Source organism: Corythoichthys intestinalis, chromosome 9 (assembly GCF_030265065.1).
Source record: "Corythoichthys intestinalis isolate RoL2023-P3 chromosome 9, ASM3026506v1, whole genome shotgun sequence".
NCBI classification, from domain to species: domain Eukaryota; kingdom Metazoa; phylum Chordata; class Actinopteri; order Syngnathiformes; family Syngnathidae; genus Corythoichthys; species Corythoichthys intestinalis.
In genome coordinates, this window is record NC_080403.1 from 2854804 (window position 1) to 2880805 (window position 26002).

The following is a 26002-nucleotide window of genomic DNA, read 5'->3' on the forward strand; positions in this document are numbered from 1 at the left end:
ATAATACTAGCCTCAGTCATATTTTAGTCATCTCAAAATGTGTTTGTCTCTGTCTAGTTTTTATTGACGAAAACTCAAGATTAATTTCGTCTGGTTTCAGTCAACGTTTACTAAAAATGCTTTCGTCTGTAAAATTAAAAATGTTTACTCCAAAAATAAATTGATAAAGGTTTCCAACTATTTCAAATAAACATTGGCAGACGAGCACATATTGTGGTATCTACAAAGATAACACTAACTTCGTGATTATGCACACTTAGCAGGAAAATGTACATTATTTTCAATTAATTATACTCACCTGGACGCCACGAACTGTATGTAAAAAAAGCTGTCCGAGAGTTTAAGAGGATGTTTTCCATTAGTATTAGTCTAATGCTAACGCTAATGCTATGCTGACTCTACGAGTTACAGTTAATGTGTGATGATCACTCAGCATAGACCTTTAAAGGCTAAAGCAAAATTGCATATTCTCTCTGGCCAAAATAAGAAAACAAATCTTACCATGTGTGTAACTGCAATCTGAGGACATTGGTGAGTTGCAATAAATGTCACACATTGTGGACATGTGACAGAATTTTCATCTCGTTCTCGACTTGTTTTAATCTCCCTAAACACGTTTTAGCTCGTTATGTTCTTGTCATAATATGTTTGGAACTTTGGAAAATTAAAAAAATAACTTTTTTTCAGTATCTAATTGTTATTATGTATGGGCAGATTCTCAAAATCAGGTAACTCGGACGCAAAAACATGCAATCGGGACAGCCTTCTTCTGCATTTTCCAGGAGTTTTGTGGTGTATAAAACATATAGATTTTTGTAGGCACATGCGGGGGGGGGGGGGGGGGGGGGGGGTGTCCTTGAGCACATGCCCCTTTGCCCCTACGTGCCCCTTTTGACCGGGCTTTTTTTGGTGCGTACGTGTGTGCTGGCCAACTGTGCAGGCACGCCCCTGAGTACTTTACTTGAACACTGAAAACACTTTAAAAAAAAAAGATGTGGTTTTAACTCAACTCCATCTATAGCAACGCTCAAATGCAAACAGTGCACACACACACAGCTTAGCCACTTAGTTTAGCTTACTTTGCTTACTTCTACAGCACTTTTGAAACAGGTCTCAAATTGCTGCGGCATTTCTTTCAGTAAAAGACAAGAAAAGTAAAGTGCCTATTTCTTCGGTGTGCTCCAGTTGAGCAGCAATAGCTTGGCCGGTGTGTGTGATCCCTTACATGAAGTTGTACGCTTTCCAGTCAGCTGTCAAGCTAAGCAGGGATGTTTGGGAGACTTGACTGCTCAAGACGTCGGTTGAAAAGCTTATGGCCCCTGCCATATCCTGCTTTTCTAAAACATGTTTCGTTACTTTATTTTTTTAGTGCAGGATAGTCGTCTCCTTGATATATTTGCGACTTGGGACCTTATACTTAGATACTGCGTGAGTCATAAAAAGCAGGATTCTCACACTTCAACAAAGGCAAGGGGCAGGTTACAGACAGCCGTCATTTTGGTGATTTTTTTCGGACATCTGTCTTGCTGCTTCACTTTTCTCGTCCCACTGCCCAGGGTTTGTTGCTGCGGTCTGTCCCCAGCCGTTGTACTCGACGCTGAAATATTCCGAAACGGCCGATATTTTCTTCCCCTACTCCTAGTTTGTTTTTTCTTCATATGAAAAAGCTGCCCTGGCATTGGTTGGGAGCAACTATTGGCCCGCTCTCATCGGTCTTGAGTAGGTCAAGAGCAATAGATGCTTGGCATGCAAAGCTATCACGTGCGATCATACAACACAGAGTGTAATGAGTGTCAGGAGAAAAAAGGCTGCGTTCAGTGTTACCGGACCGGTAAATTGTATCGGCGCCATGTTTGTTGGTATTCGCCGATACCACCCAAGTCTGACTCCTACCTTTACAAGTTCAGAGCTTGGCTAATACCCTTCTTCTTGATGTGCCCCTACTGGCAGAAATGTACACCGCACTCCTCTTGGCATGAGGATTCAAAGGACCTTTTATTACTGCTCTGTGCTTTAATTTTCCTCTGCATTGTTATGGCTTAACAAAAGTCACATATACAAAGACCATTGTCTCCCATTCTACTACTGTTTCACATCCACTTTATTTCCATACAAGCTTGGTACAAAAGATATACAGTTGTAGATCTCCTCCCCCGCAATCATTTTGACTCCCGCACATGTTACATCATCACTGTTGAAACTTTTCTTTTCATCATTTCCATACTTTTTTTTTTTTATTAAAAGACTGTCCAGAATCATCACAAGTTATTGATAATGTCTCAAATCTATTGATTCAAATTACATTTCCAATCCCTCATTCAATAGCAATTTACATATTGTATTACACTGAAAAGCAAACATACTGTACTAAACCACATGTACACTGTATGTTAGGAGACAGGAAGCTGAAGTTGTCAGAAGAGTAGTCTGCATGGAGAGAGATAGGCTTAGGCTTCGGGGAGCTCGTCAAGCATTACTGTAAGGATGAGCCATTCTAATGTGTCTAGAGAAATCTCTTTGGAAGCCTAGACGGGGCCGTCATGTCTTTATTCCAATTTACATTTATGTCTTCCCATCGTTTGCCTTCAAATCGATGCCACTGTATCATTGACCATAATCTAAGAAAAACTCTTCTCAGAGTACTTTAAACTGCTTTTTGTGTGTTTATGAATGTAATCAAAGGTTAAAATGAGTGCATAAATAATATATTATTGTTATCTTGGTGCCGTATTAACATCAGCGCACTATGTTGTGTCTTGACAGAAACCTTGGGAAGTCGGGTCTGCGCGTGTCCTGCCTTGGATTAGGTAAGAGCCACACTGCGAGAGAGGGGTTGCGGTGACCCGGAGGCATTGTGTAACCGAGTTATGATGGGAACTCTGAGTACTTTCTCCTCAAGTGGCCACAAAAGATGGTTATTATTTCAAAGACTCCAGTGAAAAGTTTTAAAAAGGTTCAAAGAGGATTTGGATGAATTAATACAATTTGCCCATGTCTATTCGTCAAGGCGCTGTCTATCTCCAGAAAGTACAAAGACTAAGGTTTGTATTTTAGGGACTTTTTGAACATTTTTTTTTAACGTTGAAACATAATCCAGGGTTTGCCCTTGGATTTTTTTGAAGCTGTGGTGGTGGTGGGCTGCATCGGAGTCGGAAAGTGTGCCGCGGAGAAATTGTTTCATATCATGACAAATAAGATTTTTTTTTTTATGTTAAACAACATTTATTTTTTTTCTAAGAAGAACCATAACCAAGATTTATTTGCAAAGTTTGCATCCTGGCTGCACTTGATTTTCTTGGATATTTTAAGACAATTTGAGGGCTCTTTCAAAAGAGAAATCAGCAATAGGTGCTCCATATATAGTCAATATGAGGCATCCTACCAGATTTTCCCCAGTTCCTCAGGTTTGTCTTCACCTACACAAGAATGAAAAAGGAAATATGGGAAATGAAGACATATAAGCATCGCTAACTTACATTGTACAGTTCTGTACATTGTACAGTTGACCAAATGTCTTACGCTGTTCATTGCAGAGAAATTTCTCTCTCAGTTCACGGTTGAAATGGGAACTGTCAACGCAATGGCCAACAGCCGGCTCAAGCAAGGGTACAGCTCTCCCCATTATGCTTCCTCAAAATTTTGCTTCTCAAGTCCTCAGACAGTTCTATGGTCGTCTTTCTTTTCTCCATCCTCAATGTGGTACACACAAGGACACAGGACGGAGGCCAAGTCAACTTTAATCTTTGCAAACCTCTGCAAACAATAAACGCCCCTAACCCTTTTAAAGGGAAGTCTTTATTAAATCTCGCATTTGTGAACATTGCCATTCCAAAACTTCTGCCTGTCATCTTTTGTGTTTATTGACTTTGTAACTTATCGAAACACTTAACCAGTTGCTCCTTTAGAGTTATGGCCCATTTATCATGGGAGTTGGCCTAAAATTAACCCACTTGCGCTATAAACCAGGGGTGAAGGGCCCCACTTGTTTTTCTTAAATGGACATAAGGGCTAGTCATTAGAAAAATCATTAACGAATAATGTATGTGAAATAATGTTCATGTAAAGTAATTTATTTAGATAATGTAATTATATAATTGATTGGTTAATATTTACTGTATATCGTTAGCCGATAATTTAATCAAACAAAAGTTATACTCATGTTTTCATATTTACAACAGGTTATGCCATTTTTAATTGGATAAATGGATAGTATAAATCATCACTCTGACTGCCTGTCAAACAAAGGCTAGACTATAAATCTTACTGCTGGTCTACAAAACACTTGTGGCCGAGGACCAAAATACATGTTTGATATGGTTGACTCATACAAAGCAAGTAGACAGACCCCTTAGGTCATCGGGAACCTAACAGGGTGAGGTAACATTCAATTATTATGCTCTTTACCTGGAACAAAGTACATAAAGATCTGAGGTGTGCTCAAACAGTTCACTTCTTCAAATGAGAACAACAACAACAGCTAAAAGCGTCGTTGTCGTTTACTACAGCACATTCAATTACCCGATTGTATGTTTCTTTGCTTTGTTTGTTTTTATTTCTATTTCCTGTTTAAAAGTTTTTCACTGTCTTACTGATTTAATGTAACTTTTAGCTATTTCAGCTGTGGTTTTATTTTTATTAATTGTGTCCTGCTGTTTTTCCTGTGATTTTAAGCACTTTGAATGACCTTGTGTTTAATTGTGTTCTAAAATAAATTTCCCTTGCCTGAATATTGAACAGATTTAGCTAGGGATGTCCCCATCCGATCACGTAATCGGAAATAGGGCCGATCGCGGCATTTTTCAGAGGATCGGAATCAGGTGAAAACGCGTTTTAAATGTAAGAAATATATTTGGTTTTCTGCTTCATGCCTGTACAGCGCCACAGCCTCTCACTCTCCCTCCTGCTAAGCAGTGTGACCAAACTGTTCAGCTTGTGTTTGGTAATTATAGTTAACGATGACTGACAGGTTTGTGGCTTTGATCTTGCCAGTGAAGCTTGGTAGCTCTACGATCAAAGGCTCAAGTGTGTCAATCATTTTTAAACTTGCATCAGTGTGCTGTGGCAACTCATTGTGTAAGTGAGAAGTTGTTATGAGCAGCATTAGTGTCAAAGCGTGAGTGAATTAGGGTGGACTCACTCAAAGAATGAAGCATTTAATAAAGACAAGCATTTCCCTACGTAATTCTTTTTTACAAATAATTCACATTGTGAAGGCAGCAGTGTGGCACAGTGAAAGTAACATGTTTGGAACTTTTGTTGAAAAACAAAATGTTTTTTTTTTTTTCGATATCAGATCGAGACTCTGTATCCCAGATTCTCAAAATCGGGTGACTCGGACTGGTGCAAAAATATGCAATCGAGACATCCCTACAGTCAGATATATTGCTGCCTCTGACCTTATTCCAAGCTGATCAGACAGGATCCTCCTTACAAACAACAAGCTTTACACTTTGTACTTTCTTTCCTTTCTCTGTAACCTGAACAGGAACATGGGTGACGTTTGGCGGGCAAATAACAGACGAGGTGAGTTAATTACTTACGAAAACATACTTTACTGTATGTACGACCTTCTTTAAAGGTGCTATGAAATGGTGACCATGTCAAAAAATCAATATGACTGCACTTTTTACGATTACATAGTCAATGCCCCCAAAGCAAAGCATCAAGGACCGCCCACTTTTTTTTTTTTTTTTTCAGCAATACTGGTTGCAGCTTTCCAGTGCTACGCTAGCTAGTACATGTTGACAAAATAATCACACAGCAACAAGAGTATAGAAAGCCAATGGATAAGATGCCAGCATACTGAAAACCCCTGCAGCTCATTCTCGGTGTGACAACATCATCTATTAAGATTTTTTTAGTGAGCACATGTAGCGAAGGCAGCTAAGAAAGGAGAACTAATTAGGATCTAATTTCATTATTAAGCCATTTCTGTCACTGTTATGGATGGATTTGTGTCCAAAATATGGTCTGCTATCATTTTAAAGGGGTACCACGGATATAAAGACATGCAGTTCTTAAAAGATAAATGTCAGTATGAGTTAAAATAATTTGTTATTAAAACCCCTCTTAATGTTTTCGTTTTAATAGAAATGGTAAAATTAGTTTAAGTAGGAGGTCGCCATTTTTGTTGACGATACAATGCACTCTGGGCGGTAACGTCACTGGGCGACACTACCGGGCTTCCATAGTGTTACTCTTTAACTGCATAAACATGTTGTCGGTTCTGCCCTTTCAATTTGAACCCGGGCGGAACATTAATGAGTAGGACAGCCCTGTCGATATTTGACAAAACGAGCAGCAAAAGCAAAATGAACAAGGAGAGACGAGATGAGACGAGAGTAGCACAAAACCAGTAGTTTTCATGTGTCAAGTTTGCTAGTGAAAGCACTCTCAGGCTCTAGTGGCTGAGCAGGAGAGTGTTTAATGTAAAAAAAAAATTAACGTGCTTTACATATGACTAGGGTATACAGTGAAACACAGCAGTTTATTTTTTCAGCTAGCCCGAACATTACAGCACACGAAAACGTTGATGCAGTTTTCCTCTACCGTGACCGAGAGAATGTTGCCCTACCTTATTTTTGTCACGTAAAAGCGCTGTCCAGATTGATGATCATCCTGCCGGTGTTCAGATTTATTAGATGTTGCTCCCGAAGCTTTCGTGGCGGTCAATAAGCGACGCAGAAAACAGAATAAATGTATTAAACTTTGTTTGATTGCTAGCTATTTGTATGTTTTCCTGCCCAACAGATTATAATAACGCCTTATCTTGCATATTGAGATATAAGAGGACTGTTGTGTACTTTATTTGTACCTAAAGCACGCGAGACACATTGTGAGCAAACGTGATTCTCTTTTTATTCAACTCCACGCTGGATTAGGGTGTGTTCAAGACCACACTGTTTACTAACTTTAACGAACACTACAAGGACCATGTTATTTTTTTCTAGATCAAAAGTATGTGTATTGTTTATCGATCTATTAGCTGCAGCCAGTAACTCAAGCCCTCAGATGAAAAGCAACAAACGGTTCGCGAATGCGGAAATGAGGCTTGAACACAAAGCAGACAACAATAACAGAGGGATTGCGTACAAGGATTTATTGAACACACACAAAAAACACACGATCGCGAAAAACAGCGGAAAACCGCAGAGAGAGGCCGCAAAAACAGAGCGAAAACAAACAATGCACTCAAATATCTGCATGAGGTAGAGGATTCCAAAAACCAGGGCGGCAGACAAATGAAGAAATCAAGGCAAGGATGCAACGAAGGGATCGAGAATACAAACCGACAAGTGGCAGCAAGTCAATATCTCGGCAAGCCGCCTAGGATCGGTTTAAAGACACGGCTGATCACAGCAGAATGTTAAAAAAATCATGCCAGTCGTCATTCTAGCTTCACTAGTATAGAGCACAGCTATTCTCCCAGCACAGACCAATCGCGTCATCACCCCTAGCGTGCATGTGCGCTTAAAACATGGTGCCCTCCTTAAGTCAAAACATGTACTAAATATTATAGATTTTTAAATCAGTGGCAATATTTTATGTGTTTCTATTAACATTTTAGTACAAGAGAACAACCATGGCTTATTAGAGCCTACAAGTCATTAAGTCTGTGGTCCCCTTTAAAGTCACTTGCTGTTGTATTTCCTAGCACCTTTATGCATCCAATAAGTTGTATTTGCTAACTCCTTATCAGTAATCTTTCATCCTTGCTCTCTTTCACTATTTTCACTTGCCCCTTTTGCTTTCTCAACAGATGGCGGAGCAGCTGATGACTCTGGCGTATGAAAATGGCATCAATCTGTTTGACACGGCCGAGGTCTATGCTGCTGGGAAGTGAGTGTGTGCTTTGGTGTTCATTTAAAAGCCGCGTGACTGATTAAGTCGGCGAGTTGAGATTGCGGGCCGATCAAAAAGTGGCCTTGATCTCAGTAATTCACCCCTGTCGGACTGTCACAAGGGGGGCACACACGGCTGGAATCAAATGCAAGAGACGACGAAAGAAATGCAGTTTTCAACAACTGTTTTATTTTACTTGCATTTAACACAGGCCAGCTTCAAAGTCCAAAACAATTCAAAGTATCAACATAAGAGCTTCGGCACTGTAGAATTGGGACAAAAACATAACAAGAAAAAAACTTATTGAAGGTGGTGTATTAGCTTCCTGCAGCTTCTCTCAAGACGGGAATATAAGGCCTAGGCATACACTTCAAAATGTATTGACGGGTCAGATCGGTAATGTACTGTGCCTCGCATTCAAGTAGGGGGCCGCCTACATCAAGAGGAGCTATTCACAAACACGCACGCAGAGATCTAACGCTGGATTTCTGTTGAAAAAGTACAGTGGGGCAAATAAGTATTTAGTCAACCACTAATTGTGCAAGTTCTCCCACTTGAAAATATTAGAGAGGCCTGTAATTGTCAACAAGGGTATACCTCAACCACGAGAGACAGAATGTGGAAAAAAAAAAAACTGAAAATGACATTGTTTGATTTTTAAAGAATTTATTTGCAAATCATGGTGGAAAATAAGTATTTGGTCTATACCAAAAGTTCATCTCAATACTTTGTTATGGACCCTTTTTTGGCAATAACGGAGGCCAAACGTTTTCTGTAACTCTTCACAAGCTTTTCACACACAGTTGCTGGTATTTTGGCCCATTCCTCAATGCAGATCTCCTCTAGAGCAGTAATGGTTTGGGGCTGTCGTTGGGCAACACGGACTTTGGGAGAACTTGCACAATTATTAGTTGACTAAATACTTATTTGCCCCACTGTACGAAAGCTTCACCGCATACAAACAGCAGTGATTTGTTCGAGGATTCAAGGTAATTATTATATTTTTTGTACCATGTATGTATTGTGAAATGGGAAAAAATCAATGGCAGAAATTAGCCGCTACTGTATTGGCATCATCGTTCACAATATTAACATAAAGTAAATTTTAACTGTATGTTTTTTTGCTTTTAACCAAGAATCGATACTATTTTAGATCCATATTGATAAAGAATTCGGGGATTTAAGCATTTATTCACAAAAATGTTCACTGGAAAAGCTCTATTTACATCAGGCGGCCACTAGCTACATCCACTAACAGACTAGCATTGTACTTCGACATATTTACTTAAAATAAATGCTAATTGCACAGTTTTTTTGCTTTTAACCAAGAATCGAGACTGTTTTACGTCCATATCTATAAAGAATTCGGGTATTTTAAGTATTTATTCACAAGAATTTTTACCGGAAAAGCTCTGTTTACATCAGGCAGCCGCTAGCTACATTCACTAACAAACTAATATTATACTTTGACATATTTATGTAAAATAAATGCTAACTGCACGTTTTTTTTGTTTTTTTTGTTGTTGTTGTTGTTGTTTTTTTTGCTTTTAACGAAGAATCGAGACTGTTTTACATCCATATCTATAAAGAATTCAGGGATTTAAGCATTTAATCACAATAATTTTCAACGAAAAAAGGTCTTTGTCTGTGATTCAACTCGGTCAGCTTTGACGGCCTCGCCAGCAATGCAGGCCCCCTATTTATTGGCCCCGTGTCCCATCAATACACTATGAAGTATGGCCTATGGCAAACAATATACAGGTGTGGGCACTCAGGTGATTAAGGGGAAGACAAGACAAGACAGATAAAGGTTAACACAGAGCAACAAAAGGAACCCACCAATATGAAACAGGATGTGATCTATGATCTAATGGCGGCGTGTTACAAGTACAAGGTTAGGGTTTTATTTATATTAACTCCTCGTCAGAATTAAGTAGTCCTGTGTCAATAAAAACAGTGTTGTACTTGCCTTTGCTTCAGAGACTGAGCAAAAAAGTGAAAAAACCATAAGTCAATTGACATGAATGCAAGTGGATTTGTTTATCCTGCAGTGCAAACCTAGGAATAAATTCCCACTGTCATGGTCAGCGGTTTTCGCCACTGTCATGGTCAGCGGTTTCGTGGGTCATAAAATAATTCAGAAATGACCTCAGTATGACCACCCTTGTTGTTAACCTCCGTGAACTTCGCCCCCCCCCCCCCCCCCCCCATCAAATGTAACTTTAGAGAAAAATTATGTCAATCATTTGTGCTACGTTTGTGCTTGTGTGCTGTAAAACAAATTTGTTTGTACTACTATCAGTTAATAGATATCTCTGTTGGGTTTCTGAGTGAGCAGGGGACCCAAGCGCAGAGATGATAAGCAAACTGGCAGTGACAACAATTTATTGACAGGTTCGGCAGAAGGTGTCAAAATAGTCAGGTGAGCCTTTGTGGTGGGTGAGCAGGTGGGCAAGAAGGCATTTAGGCAGGCACGTTGTACAGGATCTAGGGAACACAAGAAAAATGAGCTAAATAGAAGATTTTCAGGTTTCTTTACTGACTAAAGCAGGAGTCACAGACTCGTTTAGCTGAGCTGATGAGGTGAGGTCAAGGACTGGCTTGAGTAAGCCGTTAACGACGATCTCCTTCATTTGGTCCCGGGCTCACCCATCTGTCCAATCGTGCAATCAAGCTAGACACACACACTCACAAAAAGGAGGAGTAGGACTCAAGGGGCAGGATCCCTAACAATCTCAATGTTAATTTCGAGTGACGACGTCACTCGCAACTTTTCCGTATCCAACTCCTGCGGCTGACTGAGCGTACCAACTCTCTCAATATCAGAGAGATGTCCCAACAACTAGCGTAAAGGTAGCAAAACAAATGGCACCCCTTCATGTCCATTTTGCAGTAAATGGAGGGTTTGTGATATTAATTTTCAAGTGATAACAGGACTCGCAGCCCCACATTTACTGCAAAATGGACCCGAAGGAGTGTCATTCGTTTGTGCTACGTTTGCGCTAGTTGTTCGGACACACCTCTGTTATTGAGAAAGTTGGTACGCTCCGTCACCCGCGTTGGAGGGGCTGCGATTGACGTCATCACTCAAAATTACAATCTCAATATCTATTCAATTCAATTCAATTCAATTTTATTTGTATAGCCCTCAATCACAACAGAAGTCTCAAAGGGCTTTACAGAGGCAATATGATACACAATTAGAAATGAAGCAACAAAGATGAATAGATGCAGTTCAAGTCCTGGGTATCCCCTATCCTTAAGACCCTCCATGCCGGCAAGGAAAAACTCCAAAAACTCCAGAGTCAATTGGGAGAAAAATGAGAAACCTTGGGGAGTACCACAGTCAGGAGAGATCCACTCCCAGGACGGATAGACAGGAACTCCAGAACGGCTAATGGGAATTAGCAAGCGAAATTATAGTCCGTAAAAATACAGTGGAGTGAAGGTGCAAGAAGAAGTCCCTCTAGTCAGATGAGACGGGGGTAGCAGCGAGGACGTCTATCCAGCCAGGGGTCCGGACAGTCAGGAGGCTGCAGCTGAAAAATAGCCCCTCCCCAGAGGGGAGGGGGGAAAGGGGACACCGGGTGACTAGTGATGAAGAGACTAGACAACTAGATATTAACATTGGAAAATAGAAATAAAGTAACACAAGTGGTAGGTAGAGTAAGAAAAGGAGATAGAACTCAGCGGCTGTACTGCCCCCAGCATTATAGCTTCTAGTGCAGCTTAGACTAAACTGTGAGTCTACTCCGACTTCAACTAGCCTAACCATAAGCTTTGTCGAATAGGAACGTTTTTAATCTAATCTTAAATGTGCAGACTGTCTCGGCTTCTTTAATACTAGCTGGAAGCTGATTCCATAAAACAGGGGCTTGGTGGCTAAAGGCTCTAGCTCCGACAGTACTTTTATGAACCCTGGGAACTACCAGTAGACCTGCATTCTGAGATCGGAGTGTTCTGTTGGGGCGGTATGGAACCAGAGCATCGGTGAGATAAGGTGGCCCCAACCCATTAATGGTCTTAAATGTAAGAAGAAGTATTTTAAATTTAATTCTAAACTCGACTGGAAGCCAGTGAAGTGCCTGGAGCACAGGGGTGATGTGCTCTCTTCTATTGGTTCCTGTTAAAAGTCTTGCTGCTGCGTTTTGGACTAGCTGAAGACCTTTTAGAGAGCTTTTAGGACAAGCTGCAAGTAGGGAGTTACAGTAATCCAATCTCGATGTAACGAACGCGTGAATTAATTTTTCTGCATCGCTTTTAGATAAAATATTTCTAATTTTGGCGATGTTGCGCAGGTGAAAGAAAGCCGTTCTACAGGTTTGTTTAATGTGTGCTTTAAACGATAAGTCAGGGTCAAATAAAACTCCTAGGTTTTTAACTGTGGTGCTGGAGGCTACACTTACATTGTCCAGAGTGACTATCTGGGCAGCTAAAGAGTCTCTAACACTTTTCGGGCCTATTATAAGGACTTCTGTCTTTTCAGGGTTAAGCAGAAGATAGTTAGTACTCATCCAGGTATTTATATCTCGGACGCAGGCGCTTAGTTTTTCTACTTGCCTGACCTGCTCAGGTTTAATTGATAAATACAGTTGTGTGTCGTCAGCGTAACAATGAAAGTTAATGCTATGTTTTCTGATGATATTACCTAGAGGAAGCATATACAGCGTAAACAAGATGGGCCCGAGGACAGATCCTTGCGGCACACCATAACTAACTCTAGAGTACGATGATGATTGTTGGTTTACATTGACAAACTGGTACCTATTAGATAAATATGATTTAAACCAGCAGAGGGCTGCTCCTCTAATGCCTATGTCACATTCTAATCTCTGCAATAAGATATTATGGTCGATTGTGTCAAAGGCTGCGCTCAGGTCCAACAGAACCAGGATCGAGACTAATCCAACGTCAGCGGCAAGTAACAAGTCATTAGTTACTTTAACTAATGCGGTTTCAGTGCTATGATGAGCTCGAAAGCCAGACTGGAACTGTTCAAATAAACTATTGTCCTGTAGGTGCTGACAGAGCTGTTTAATTACCACTCTTTCAAGGACTTTGGAGAGAAATGGTAAGTTAGAAATAGGTCTATAATTGGCCAAAATTTCAGGATCAAGAGTAGGTTTTTTCAAGAGCGGTTTAATAACTGCATATTTAAAGGACTGCGGCACGTAGCCAGTAACTAATGAGGTATTTATTATATTTAAGATAGTGTCAATAGTTAGAGGCAGGGTCTCTTTAAAAAGTTTGGTTGGGATTGGGTCGAGGAGGCACGTTGATGGTTTGGAGGACATTATAATTGAAATTACATCAATTTGGTCTACAGTGGTGAAGTTATTTAATATTTTAGAGGGGTTTATAGGAGATTCCGAATTCTTTGTCTGCACTTTATCAGATCTAATAACTGGAAGTGATTCATTTATTTTATTTCTAATAGTTGCGATTTTATTGTTAAAAAATTTTAGGAAGTCATCACAGCTAAGGGTGGTTGGGATATAAGGTTCTATTGAGCTGTGACTGTTTGTCAGCCTTGCTACAGTGCTGAACAGAAACCTAGGATTATTTTTGTTTTCCTCTATTAAGGATGAGTAATATCTGGTTTTAGCCGTACGCAAGGCCTGCTTATATGTCACTAAGCTGTGTTTCCAGGCAGAGAGGGTGTGCTCTGTGTTGGAACGGCGCCAAAGTCTTTCTAATTTACGTGTCGATTGTTTAAGAGAGCGTGTTTCAGCATTATACCAGGGAGAGGCTCGTCTCGGCTTGACAAACTTTAATTTGGAGGGAGCGACGACGTCGAGGGTAGTACGAAGCGTAAACATAACACGATCAACAAACTCGTCAGCAAGGCCGGACATTATTCCTTCATAATTAGATGACATGGAGGCAAATATAGGCTGAATTATCTGTTTATACTCTGAAACAGAGCGATCACCTAATGTCCTTTTCATCTGAGTTCTAGTCACTAGTGGCGGATTATCTTGAAGCACAAACTGAAAGGTAATTAGAAAATGATCAGACAGTACGGGGTTGTGGGGATGGACACTAAGATCACTAATCTCCGTACCGTAGGTTAAAATCAAGTCCAGGGTGTGCTTGTGACTATGAGTTGGTTTATTTACATTTTGAATGAAGCCAGTCCCATCTAGTAGGTCATTAAAGGCCTTACCAAGGGAGTCACCTTCATCGTCAACATGTATATTAAAATCCCCTACAATTATAATTCTATCCCAGCTTAGCAAAATACTAGATAAAAAGTCTATATCTATGAAACGATGGCAGCACAAATGCAAGTTTTTACTGCACAAACGAAACATAAATGATTTACTCCTTTTTTAATCAAAAGGCGGGACTGGTTGACTTTAGATTGACTTATAAAAGAATTGAAAATATCTAAAGAACAATAGCAGCACAAATAAAACTTTTTTACTGCTCAAACGTAGCAGAAACGATTGACATTATTTTTATATAAATTTGGTTCTAATGAGGGGCCAGTTGAGTTGTTATTATTAAGTCTGCAATCTATACTCAAATTCAGTTATGACTAGGCCTGTCGCGATAACAAATTTTAGTGTGCGATAATTTATTTCATAAATTATTGCAATATGCGATATTATTGCACCCCCCAATTAAAAAAAAATTACAATAACACTGTGAGAATGCAGTATATATTAATAGATCATGTACACCCATTTAAATGCAATAAATGTTTACTCTTAAATTCAAAAATACTTTTTAGGAAAGCACAACTAAAAACAATAGACCATGCCTCTTTTAAGTAAAAGACCACAATATTAATACTGCACAGAAACACAGAAGAAATAAAATGTGTTTTTAAGAAAGATAAAATTCCACTGAATAATTTAAGCATCTAGGCAAATGAAAACGTTTCCCCTCATAGCTTCTGCTGTGGCGTTCCATGTGTAATACAGTGGTACCTCTACATACGAAGTTAATTCGTTCCAGGACCTTGTTTGTAAGTCGAAATGGTTGTATGTCGAGCAGGATTTTCCCATAAGAATACTCCGCGACCCTCGTGAGGACAAAGCGGCATGGAAAATGAATGAATGAATGAATAATTCGTTCCACAGCCCAAAAACCCACACTACATCCTTAATAAATACTGCTGTTACTATTGCAAATAGCAATTATAAAGAGCAAAACAAATAAAATATGAATAAAAATCAGAATAACAATAATATAATAATAATAGCAATAATAACAATAATACAGTACAGTACCTGTAATAATGTAAGGAATCGGCTTCTAATGTGGCGGACTTTTTTTTGCTGTACCTGAACGCACTGCGGGGCTGACGGTGAGCAGGAGAGCGCTATTTTACTTTGTTTAGATCCTGGCGTCAACAGCAGTGGACACTCGGCTAGTTGATGGAATAAATGATTTGAAACCTGACGAAGCTGGCGATTTCCTAGGCGATGTTACCACAATAAGAACTGTCACCTTAACTTATAAAGACTGGCGAACGGAGGGGGACCGCCGGCCGAGATCGGCATTCTACAACCCAGTTCATGGATGCACACACCATGCTTTTATATTGCCATCATTCACATCTTCATTTCAATGGTAAGCGTCACCTTTTCTTTTTTTTTCCTCCACCTGCACTAAACTTAAACTGCACTAAACTAAAAACAGAACTAAAATGCATTTTGCGTAGTTGGTAACAAGGAAGCCGAACTTTTAACAGCACGTCAGCCGCACGCGCGCATGCAGGTGCACGCGTGGCGATAAATCGCTGTGGAAAAATTATCGCCTTCATTTTTATTTACCGTGCGATAAATGGAATTATTGCATATTGCGACAGGCCTAGTTATGACATGGATTTATTAATACAACCCCTAGCAAAAAGTATTGAATCACCAGTCTCGGACGAGCACTCACTCAGACATTTTATCATGTAGAACAAACTCAGACAAAAAGCTTGAAAAAATAATGAATTATTTCAAAAGTGCCTTGTCAAGAATCTGCATTGGACAAGGTGTCAAGAGTCAAGAATCTGCATTGGACAAGGTGATGATGCTGGAATTTTTGTTTGGTGCTGTTCCGGTGAGATTTCCAAGATGACTGCCTGAAGAAAACATCAAAATTCCCTCAGTCCTTGATGATGTGGGGCTGCATGTCAGGCAAAGGCACTGCGGAGATGGCTGTGGTTGAAGTTTACATTGAAATTTTAGAAAGCTTTCTTATCCCTTCAATTGCAAATATGTTTGTTATTTTCCAAGATGACAATGCATCATTCCACATGTTAAGGCATTTCTTGAAGAAAGACTCATCCAGTCAATGTCATGGCCTGCAAATAGCCCAGATCCTAACCCTATTGAAAACCTGTGGTGGAAATTGAAAAAAATGGTCCACAGCAAGGCTCCGACCTGCAAGGATGATCTGGCAACTCAAAGAGAGTTGGCACCAAATTGATGAAGAATACTCATCAAGTCCATGCCTCAGAGACTGCAAGCTGTCATGAAAGCCACAGGTGGTGCTACTAAATATAAGAGATGCGTTTTGATTGTTATTTCTTTGTTTGTATGTCATGAATCCATATTTTTTCCTCAGAATGGAGTGATTCCATTTATATTTCCCTGCACATGCTCTATAAAAGTAACATTTACTGACCACCACAATGTTTTTTATTCATTTCTTTTAGTGTTTCTGAATGCTAAAGAGTTGCAGTTTTGAACTTAATTCATTATTTTTTCAAGCTTTTTTATCTGAGTTTGTTCTTCATAATAAAATATCTGGGTGAGTGCTCGTCAGAGACTGGTGATTCCATATGTTTTGCTAGGAGTTGTATTTAACACTTTTGCCGTCTTTTGTGGATGAATCTACCGGTAGTTGTAATGTCGCTGCCGTAATATAAGCGGAAGGATTAACATTTCCAAACTGTGTTTTTTTATTCTAGATTTCCTCATGAATCATCTAGTTTGAGAATAAAAACTAAGACTTTACATATTTTTGGCTGTTTTCCTCCGCCACGTTATTTTGACCCTCCATAAAACAAGCCCTCGTTTTAACACCAACAAAACACCCGCGATGAACGTGCAAATGTTTGCCACACAGCTGAGTATGTGGTGTTGCACAGGTGTTAATCCTGACAGCTTCCACTGTCAAAGCAGCATGGAGGAGATTATATTGCACACATCACACACTCGGCGCTTATAGAAATGCTCCGAGTAGCAGCATTTTGGATTTTTTTCCACATTTCATAGGACTGCACAAAAAATTTCCCAGTAGTAGCATGATGTTTTTTTCTTTGTAATATGATTTAGTGTGCATAATCACACTAATAATAAACAACCACTCTGCTCAGCTCTACAGAGATGCTGTTTTCAGCAAACACATATGGCGCCTTATTTTTTATTAGCTTCAGATGCGTCATAATTGCACAATATTGTGTGCTGAGCAAGCGTCAAATTGGAAGTGCAATTGCAGAAAATGTGAAAGAAATAAGATATTGTACATTCATGAATAATAACATGTTTTTCTCTATTTTTCTGCAGTCAGTCATAAGGCATAAAAATACATGAATAAAAACCTAATTAATAGTGAAATGAAGAGGACTGTAGTTTATGTTTGTGCCCCAAAAATATCTCATTTCAGGGATGGAGCACAGGGTTGCATTGTGTGGGTACCAGCAGATGTGCGGAAGCCATACACTGTTTTTACTTGCAGGGTCTTGACAGTGAAGTGTCTATTGTATTATCTCAGCTCACAGGCAGTACCCCAGTAATATAAAATACCACATAAGCTCAAAGCCCACAGCTGCTAATTGACACATAGAAACAGGTACTTTTGTGTTGATGCTTATTTTATTCCACATACACATCCATTTACTGTTTAATTACAGTGATAATGTAAAAATGCATCATAATCGGTAGTAGGGGTACCTCAGAATACAATGCAATCCGCAATGCAAGGCTCATGATGAGGAATACTTATGATTAGGAAAACTTTAAATTGGTAAACAAAGTGTTTAGAGAGCATTTAATGAGGAAATGGTGAATGGTTGTTTGTCTCCAAGTGCCCTACACTTGTCTGGCAATTGGTTTAGGCATTGGCAGGGTTTGACTTTTGGGGCAGGGGGGGGCACAACGTGTTAATTTAGAAGAATATTTATAATAATAAGTTGAAAATGAGCGTTTTTTGTTTCCCATCATTCTTGAGGGGAATTCTAAATCAGGCTGCATAGGACAGCTATACCTTTCGCCAAGATGTCATGCCAATGTAGTTACCCCCGTCAAATATGGTATCCCCTGTGCGGAGCCATTGCGCTGCATTGATTTGCTTGATTTCCGTGTTTTGGTGATGTATTTATCTATGAGGTTTTAAAATATGGCCTATCCATTAAAAAAAAAGGTTTTGGTTGAACGTAAAAAAAGCATATGTTTTACTCATAGAATGACTTATAACTGTTATTACTGTAATTCAAGTCCTATATGGAGTTTCTCCAGTTTAATAAATGTCGATGTCTAAAATATATAACTTTGGTTCTTTTCTGGCTTCAATTAATTGTTTAAGTCGACATAACTCATAACTAATGCGTGTGTGTGCGCTCCCACGGCCAGAGGATACTATTTTTGACACGAGTAACTACATTGGCAAGACACCGGTGGTGGCTCTGTTGTACAAATAGCTTCTTTAGTGGGCCAATTTAGACTCCGCTCACCATTTTGGCGGTGATCTCTGGCATTTCTTGGTCCACATTTTTAATCCTTGGTTGTTGCTCAGTAATTGTTGTCGCTTTTGAAAGCTTTGGTTTGGAAAAAAATACGTATTTCCATCTTGCCTCTTTGGTCCTCGGGTGCTTTTGGCTAAGCAAAGCAAATGACTGTCTAAGGTGCTAGTTAAATGATCTGGGTTTTTTCTGGGGTTTTTTTTGTTAGTTTTATTGCTTTACAACTTTTATAGACAATATTTTACCGGAAAACTCTTAATTTTAAAAATCATATATAGAAAAGTTTATTTCATGCAATGACAGTTTTCAGCCTTAAACTCCACGTATGGGTTTAGGGCAGAGGTCTGGAGCCTATGTCTCGTGAGCCATATCTGGCTCTTTTGATGAGTGCACCTGGCTTTCCACCAACCTGTAATTTTAAATGTGGAAACGGCCGGCTCGTTTGACATGAAAGAGCTCTGACGAGCTGACGGTCCATGTACACATTTTTCTTGGACCTTAAAACGTATGTCACAATAATATGCTTCAATTAAGTGCCCGTCGGTGGTCCTCCTGTCGCGGATTGCACGGAGATGGGCATTTGTACAGAGTTTGTCATGCGCCTTAAATCTCCGCTGAGCCAGCAGCGGGCCAGGCCCCTCCCAAATTAATGCAGAGCGATCTGGAGTATATTTAAATGTGTAGGGGAAAATTAAACAACTAAAGTGAATTGCATGATACGTACCTCAAGTCATAGAGGTGCACAATCAGTTTGACTTCCATGACTTTTTCGCCTGTCAAAATTGTCGCCACTTCCCAGAGAGCCAGACTCGCGAAACAGCTCTTCCGAGAGGCTCCAACTGTCTCGGCCACTGTTATTTACGAATTCCCTGGCTGCGGTTTCCACTTCCAGGAAATATATGCAGTGCCACACCATGATTGTATTTGTTATTTTCCAAGTGGTTAGTGTGCAACGATTGTAACATACCAAGTAACGATGTCAGGCTTTCGTTGTCGTTTTCTAAAGATTTATTTTAATCACAACTCGGCGACTGCTATTAAAAGCCGAGCATGCCCTAACTCTTGCTTCCGCATGATGCGTTCAAATGCGCTCACGAAAAAAAAAAAAATCAATGATTACAAAGCCGACTCGGACAAGCTGGCAACAGAATATGTAAATATATATATATATATATATATATTAGGGCTGTCAAACGATTAAAATTTTTAATCGAGTTAATTACAGCTTAAAAATTAATTAATCGTAAATAATCGCAATATAATATGCCATATTTTTCTGTAAATTATTGTTGGAATGGAAAGATAAGACACAAGATGGATATATACATTCAACATCCGGTACATAAGGACTGTATTTGTTTATTATATCAATAAATCAACAAGATGGCATTAACATTATTAACATTCTGTTAAAGTGATCCATGGAAAGAAAGACTTGTAGTACTTTATGAAAAATGTTAGTACAAGTTATAGAAATTTTATATTAAAATCCCTCTTAATGTTTTCGTTTTAATAAAATTTGTAAAAAATTCAATCAAAAAATAAACTAGTAGCACGCCATTGTTGATGGCAATAATTACTTACACTATAAAATCAGTCGCACCCAAGCGCCAGCAGAGGGCAGCAAAACTCCGCAAAACACAATTAACAAGTGGGCCTTTCACTCCACTGTCATTTAAATCTGTCTGAGCTGGGCAAGTGCGTTAATTGCGTCAAATATTTTAACGTGATTAATTTAAAAAATTAATTAATGCCCGTTAACGCGATAATTTTGACAGTCCTAATTACAATTCAAAATGTCTGTCATTTTTAGCTTAGAATCATTAATTGATGTCTAATATTTCGTTTTAAAAAAAGCTACTTTAAAAAATTATTCACTCGCATATTTTAAACAACTGACGTCACAATAAAAAAAAAATGGTGTCCGTAAAAAAGTCACGGATATCTACCTCATAACTATCGCTTTGTATTTTTTTTTTTTTGTTATTGTCGCATTTTTCTCATATGTTAGATGATAAATAATCGATCCAAACCAAGAAAAATTGGGGGGGGGGGGGGGGGGGATGTTTAAAAGTAGGGTTGTTCCGATCATGTTTTTTTGCTCCCGATCCGATCGTTTTAGTTTGAGTATCTGCCGATCACGATATTTCCCGATCCGATTGCTTTTTTATCGCTTTAATTTTTTAATTTGGGATGTTCCTTTATTATTATTATTGTTGTTGTTACCCCCCTCCCCAACCCCTATTGATTTTTGATGTATAATTGTTAAATGTAAATCCAGGAAACGGTAATGTAAAAAATTCACAGATATCACGTTTTTATATTTTCAAAATAAAAATTAAAAGTCATCGGTTTTAAAACTAAAAACTAGGGCTGTCAAACGATTAAAATTTTTAATGGAGTTAATTACAGCTTAAAAATTAATTAATCGTAATTAATCGCAATTAATCGCAATTCAAACCATCTATAAAATATGCCATATTTTTCTGTAAATTATTGTTGGAATGGAAAGATAAGACAAGATGGATATATACATTCAACATACGGTACATAAGGACTGCATTTGTTTATTATAACAATTAATCAACAAGATGGCATTAACATTATTAACATTCTGTTAAAGTGATCCATGGATAAAATGTTATATTAAAACGCCTCTTAATGTTTTCGTTTTAATAAAATTTGTAAAATTTTCAATCAAAAAATAAACTAGTAGCCCTATTCTGTCCTCAATGTGTGTGAGTACACAAATTGACAGATAGCGAACATAAGTTCCAAAAAGAAATCAGACGGTGTGGCAAAGTTGCATGGGCTTTACTGAAGTCATCTCTTTTTGACAGGAGCACGTTTCTTGTATTTTTGTAAAACTGAAACTAACAAGGCAATGTGTCAATAACTTGCATAAATCACAAAATAACATAAAATGTACACACACGTGTCCATTTGAGCAGTAGCACTAGCCAATTAGCTCACAAGCATCTAACAATGTAACTGCATTTCACCATATATGTGAACAAATTCAAATACACATCATCAATAACTATCTAATGCTCATGAATATAAACAAAGGAGGAATATAACTCACAAGCGATGCATGTATTAGACACAAACAGTGTGATGGGGCTATGAGAACTGCCACTGAATACTGGATGCGGACGTTAGCTGGTCTGAATAGCACTGTCTATTAGTGTGAGTTCACGTCGACATATAATCACGTCAGAAAAGCGCGCCGAAACCCAAATAATCCGCTGCACTGAATCGCCAGCAGAGGGCGACATTACGCCACATAACATATGCAAGTCACACCCAAGTGCCAGCAGAGGGCGGAAAAACTCCATAAAACACAATTAACAAGTTGGTCTTTCACTGTACTGACATTTAAATCTGTCTGAGCGGGCATAGTGCGTTAATTGCGTCAAATATTTTAACGGGATTAATTTAAAAAATTAATTAACGCCCGTTAACGCGATAATTTTGACAGCCCTAATATATATATATATATATATATATATATATATACTGTATGCAGTATATAGACACACACAGACTGTATGGCTCTCGTGGAATCATATTTTGAAATATGTTGGGTGTTTTGGCTCTCTCGTTCAAAAAGGTTCCCGAGCCCTGGTTTAGGGTGTACTGCACCTCATGCCCGAAGATGAGAATTTAACTAGTTGGAGTGTTTAATTGAGCAAAGGTGCAATGTGTGATATTTATGTATTGTTGTTAGTTATTATGCAAAGAAAAAAAAGACAAAAAAACAGGCATTTCAACAGGGGTATGTAGACTTTTATGTATCACTGTAAATATCCATGAATTTCTGTGGCGTAAACCCCTAGGGTGCCCAAAACTGAATTTATGTTCCCATTTTTATTCGTTTTAAGTAGGGATGTCCCGATCCAGGTTTTTGCACTTCCGATCCGATACTGTTTTGCACTTCCGATCCGATACCGATACTGGCCGATACCGGCCTCTCTGAGCATGTATTAAAGTTTAAAGTTATCTAGCCTCCTTACTTAGTTGTCAGACTCATGTTGAAAAGGGTTTTAGTAGTCTTGATAACAACTTGCCAGCTGAATTAGGTGAGTTGGAATAACACATAATGGTTGGTAACAAGAAACTGACCTGTTTATTAAATGATAAACACAAAACATTATAAATAACAAACAGAAATGACATATTCAGACAGTAAAACATGGTAATAATATTGTAAACTGTCTTAAAAAAGCAAAACACACAAACAACCTCAAACTATTAACTATTACACACTCCCTTTGATTTTCTTGCCCAGCCCGAAAAAAACCCAACATTTTATGTTTTATTTGTAGGCACGAGCCCGAAAAAAACTAAATTTTATGCTTTATTTGTGAGGACTCAGGAGCGATGCGTGGTTACGTTTTGTGTGATCACGTTTGGTGACGCCAGTGCATATATGCACAATGATAACAATTATAGCCTGTCTTTTGTAACAAATTCTCCCAGTTAAACAAGACTGTAAGATGGATATTCAATAAACATTTATGTATTTTATATTTGCATGTGTGTTTTAACAGGTGGATAGTGGATTTGATATTTATTTTAATCTCCTCGAGTTGGCAGAAAAAAAACACAAGTTTTCTCAATGTTTAAATACTCTACATATTTTTATCATTATAAATGCATTTACACAGCGAAATAACGCTGGAAAAGTACATACATACATACATCGTTTTAGTATAAATATATGAATATATATTTTTTGAAAAAAGTCTGCCCGATGCGTCTAAATCCCACTTTACTCACGAGAGATAATGGCTCGTCATCCAGAATGATTCCTTCGGCAATGACTCTTCCCTGGGCTTTGGGACTGTCAAGTGCCAGTTTGTCACGCATAGCAAAAGTTTCTGCCAGTGTTCGTTGCGTATGACCTTTCTTTCTGTCTTCGGTTTTCTCCTTATACTCCTCATACTCCTTGTATTGTTTGTGTTGGTATTTCGATAAATGCTTGATTAGTATGGTTGTATTAACACTTCTTACAGTTTTACCACCACGCTTGTCTTTATTGTGGCATATGTTGCACTCTGCCTCTTCGTCTTTGTCATCCTTTAAAGTGAAATAATCCCACACAGCTAACATTTTTACCGATAGTCTCTCAGTCATTTGGGAGACGGTAATGTAGTGTGTTGAAGGTGTGCGTAAAATGCGGACCGGATTTTAGGGAAACCGAAGCAGAAACTGGAATGGATTATGTAAGTCGGTGCACTGGAAAACCCAGACCGGACAAAACTGGATCGGAAGTCTGGATCGTAATTTTTCCGTGTCGGCCGATCCGATACCGATACACATTTTTTTGCCCATATCGGCGTCCAATCCGATCCAGATATCGGATCGGGACATCTCTAGTTTTAAGTGTGAAATGGCATGCTATTCTTTTTTAAGCCCCTGTAATCAGAATTTTTTTTTCTGCGCCATTGTAGTTGTGGTTTGAAATGGCAGCACGCACACACACACACACATGCACATAAGTTTTTCAATGCCCTCTTAATGAGCCCCATGTTGAAAATGACAGTCCTTAAATATGTGTGTGGCTACTAATGAGTGACATGGCGCCTGCCCTGCAGCACAGCTGGGGCGATAAACCTGGCTGCCGTCTCGCGTATCTTTCAGTTTTATGCCAACACTTTAATTTTTTTAATTAGTGCCATTCATCTTTTCTGGGTTCAAGCCGTTTTGGCTGGGTCAAATAAATATACAGTAGGATATGTTTTTTTAAATGACTAAAAGGTCATCTTTACACAAAAACAACATTCAGGTAGTCCCAGGGCTACGAACAAGTTCCGTTCCTACACTGGCGACGTAACCCGAATTTCCGCGCAAGTCAGAATTGACCGTAACACTAAAATACTGCCTAAATCTCAAAATAAGTATCCAGTGAGCCGTCGTGACCTGTGAACCTCTTATTTCTACTGCGCAATTTATTGTCATTTACGGTACGTATAGCTTGTCAGTAGGTGAAAAGTAGTTTGGGGAAGTACCACTTATTAATTTGCCCATTCAGGGAATTTTACTGTACACTAAGGAGGTTCACTTTCTCACAGAGTCAGCGAACAGGCATGAGACAGATGTAACTATTCTGCTGAATGGACGTCTGCTCTATAAATGTGATCAAATGAGTTAACACAAGTTAATCGATGAAGGTACAATTAAAGTGTGTCGTAATACGCGTATGTGTGAGTAAATGAGGCAAATTTGTATTTTACCCAAGAAACATGGATTTTCAAGTGTGCTTTCTTTCCAATCAAATCAAGGTAATTCTGTTATTTGTTTTTTTACATATTATTTGCCAAATTGCTGAAAATAGCTTCCTCTCTTTGTCGACCCAATGTTAATTTCTCAGCAAAATGTGCCTTTTCTTGGCCATGATAGATTTCTTCCCGATCCGTTTCTGAGTCATTTTCAAAGGTTGGGTAATTTTACAGCAGTTGTTTAATTCTAAGATTTGCATTAATGCAACATTTATCTTAATATTTTAATTTGGATAATTGACTTTCAATATGTAAATCTTATGTGTACACCAAATTCAACACTGTAAAAAATTGCTGTAAATTTACGGCCAATTTTGAACACTAAAATACCGATTTTGTGGTAAACAGTTTATTACTGTAGTTAGCAATGCATTGTTGGTAGTTAGCAATGCATTGTGGGTTACCAACATTAAAGCAACAAGACAAATGCTGTAAACGGTATGTTAATATTTCAATCAAATGACACTACAGTATTTTTTGGGAGTTTTGACTGGAAAATTGGAGCATGATCAGAAATATGACATCTTTTACATTGTGGCTATATAGACTATGTTTTTTGCCAATTTAAATTAAAATAACTAGACACCGCAAATAATTTGCCATCAAATCCTGGAGGACCTAATTACCCATAATTTGGATGTTGGAGACTCTTCAGTAAATGACTTTAGATGACATATGCTGCTTCTCAGTGCTTGTTCTTCAATTTATAATGGGATTTATGTGTACCACTTTATAAACAGTAAGTTAATTAAGTCTTACTCATATTAACTAAAATTTATATCAAACTAAAGTTCAGAGAATTGCTGGATAGCGATATATAATATTGATGTTTATTCGTCTGGAGTGCCAGTAGAGGGAAGTTTTCTATTGTTTTGCAAAAGATGCTGCTGAGTAAATGTTTTGGGGAAATAAATAAAAGGTGTTTGCCGGTGAGCGGTTAAAAAGGCAAAATCCGAGTGTCTCATATGTATCCAACAGTGGAGTTATAATACGATAAAATTTATTTTTAATAATTTCTCTATTTATATTATTATTTATTTAATAAATGTAGTATATTTATGTTTTGATTATGTTTGTAGTTTTTTAAAAAATTTTTGTTGCAAATATTAGCTAAACGCATTAGCGTTATCCGTAACGGATGATGTATGGGAGTTGAGACTCAGACTACACCACAATCACATCTACACAA

At 38.5% G+C, this 26002-nt stretch overlaps 1 protein-coding gene across 6 annotated transcripts in view; it reads left to right on the forward strand.

The window, feature by feature from the left end:
- Positions 1-26002, forward strand: part of kcnab2a (potassium voltage-gated channel subfamily A regulatory beta subunit 2a) — a 289080-nt gene that overhangs the window by 227027 nt on the left and 36051 nt on the right. For all 6 annotated transcript variants that reach the window (XM_057846284.1, XM_057846285.1, XM_057846281.1 and 3 more), the window contains 3 exons: positions 2764-2807; positions 5486-5523; positions 7760-7839. In XM_057846284.1, the coding sequence (XP_057702267.1) occupies positions 2764-2807; positions 5486-5523; positions 7760-7839 (162 nt within the window). The remainder of the gene's footprint in view (positions 1-2763; positions 2808-5485; positions 5524-7759; positions 7840-26002) is intronic.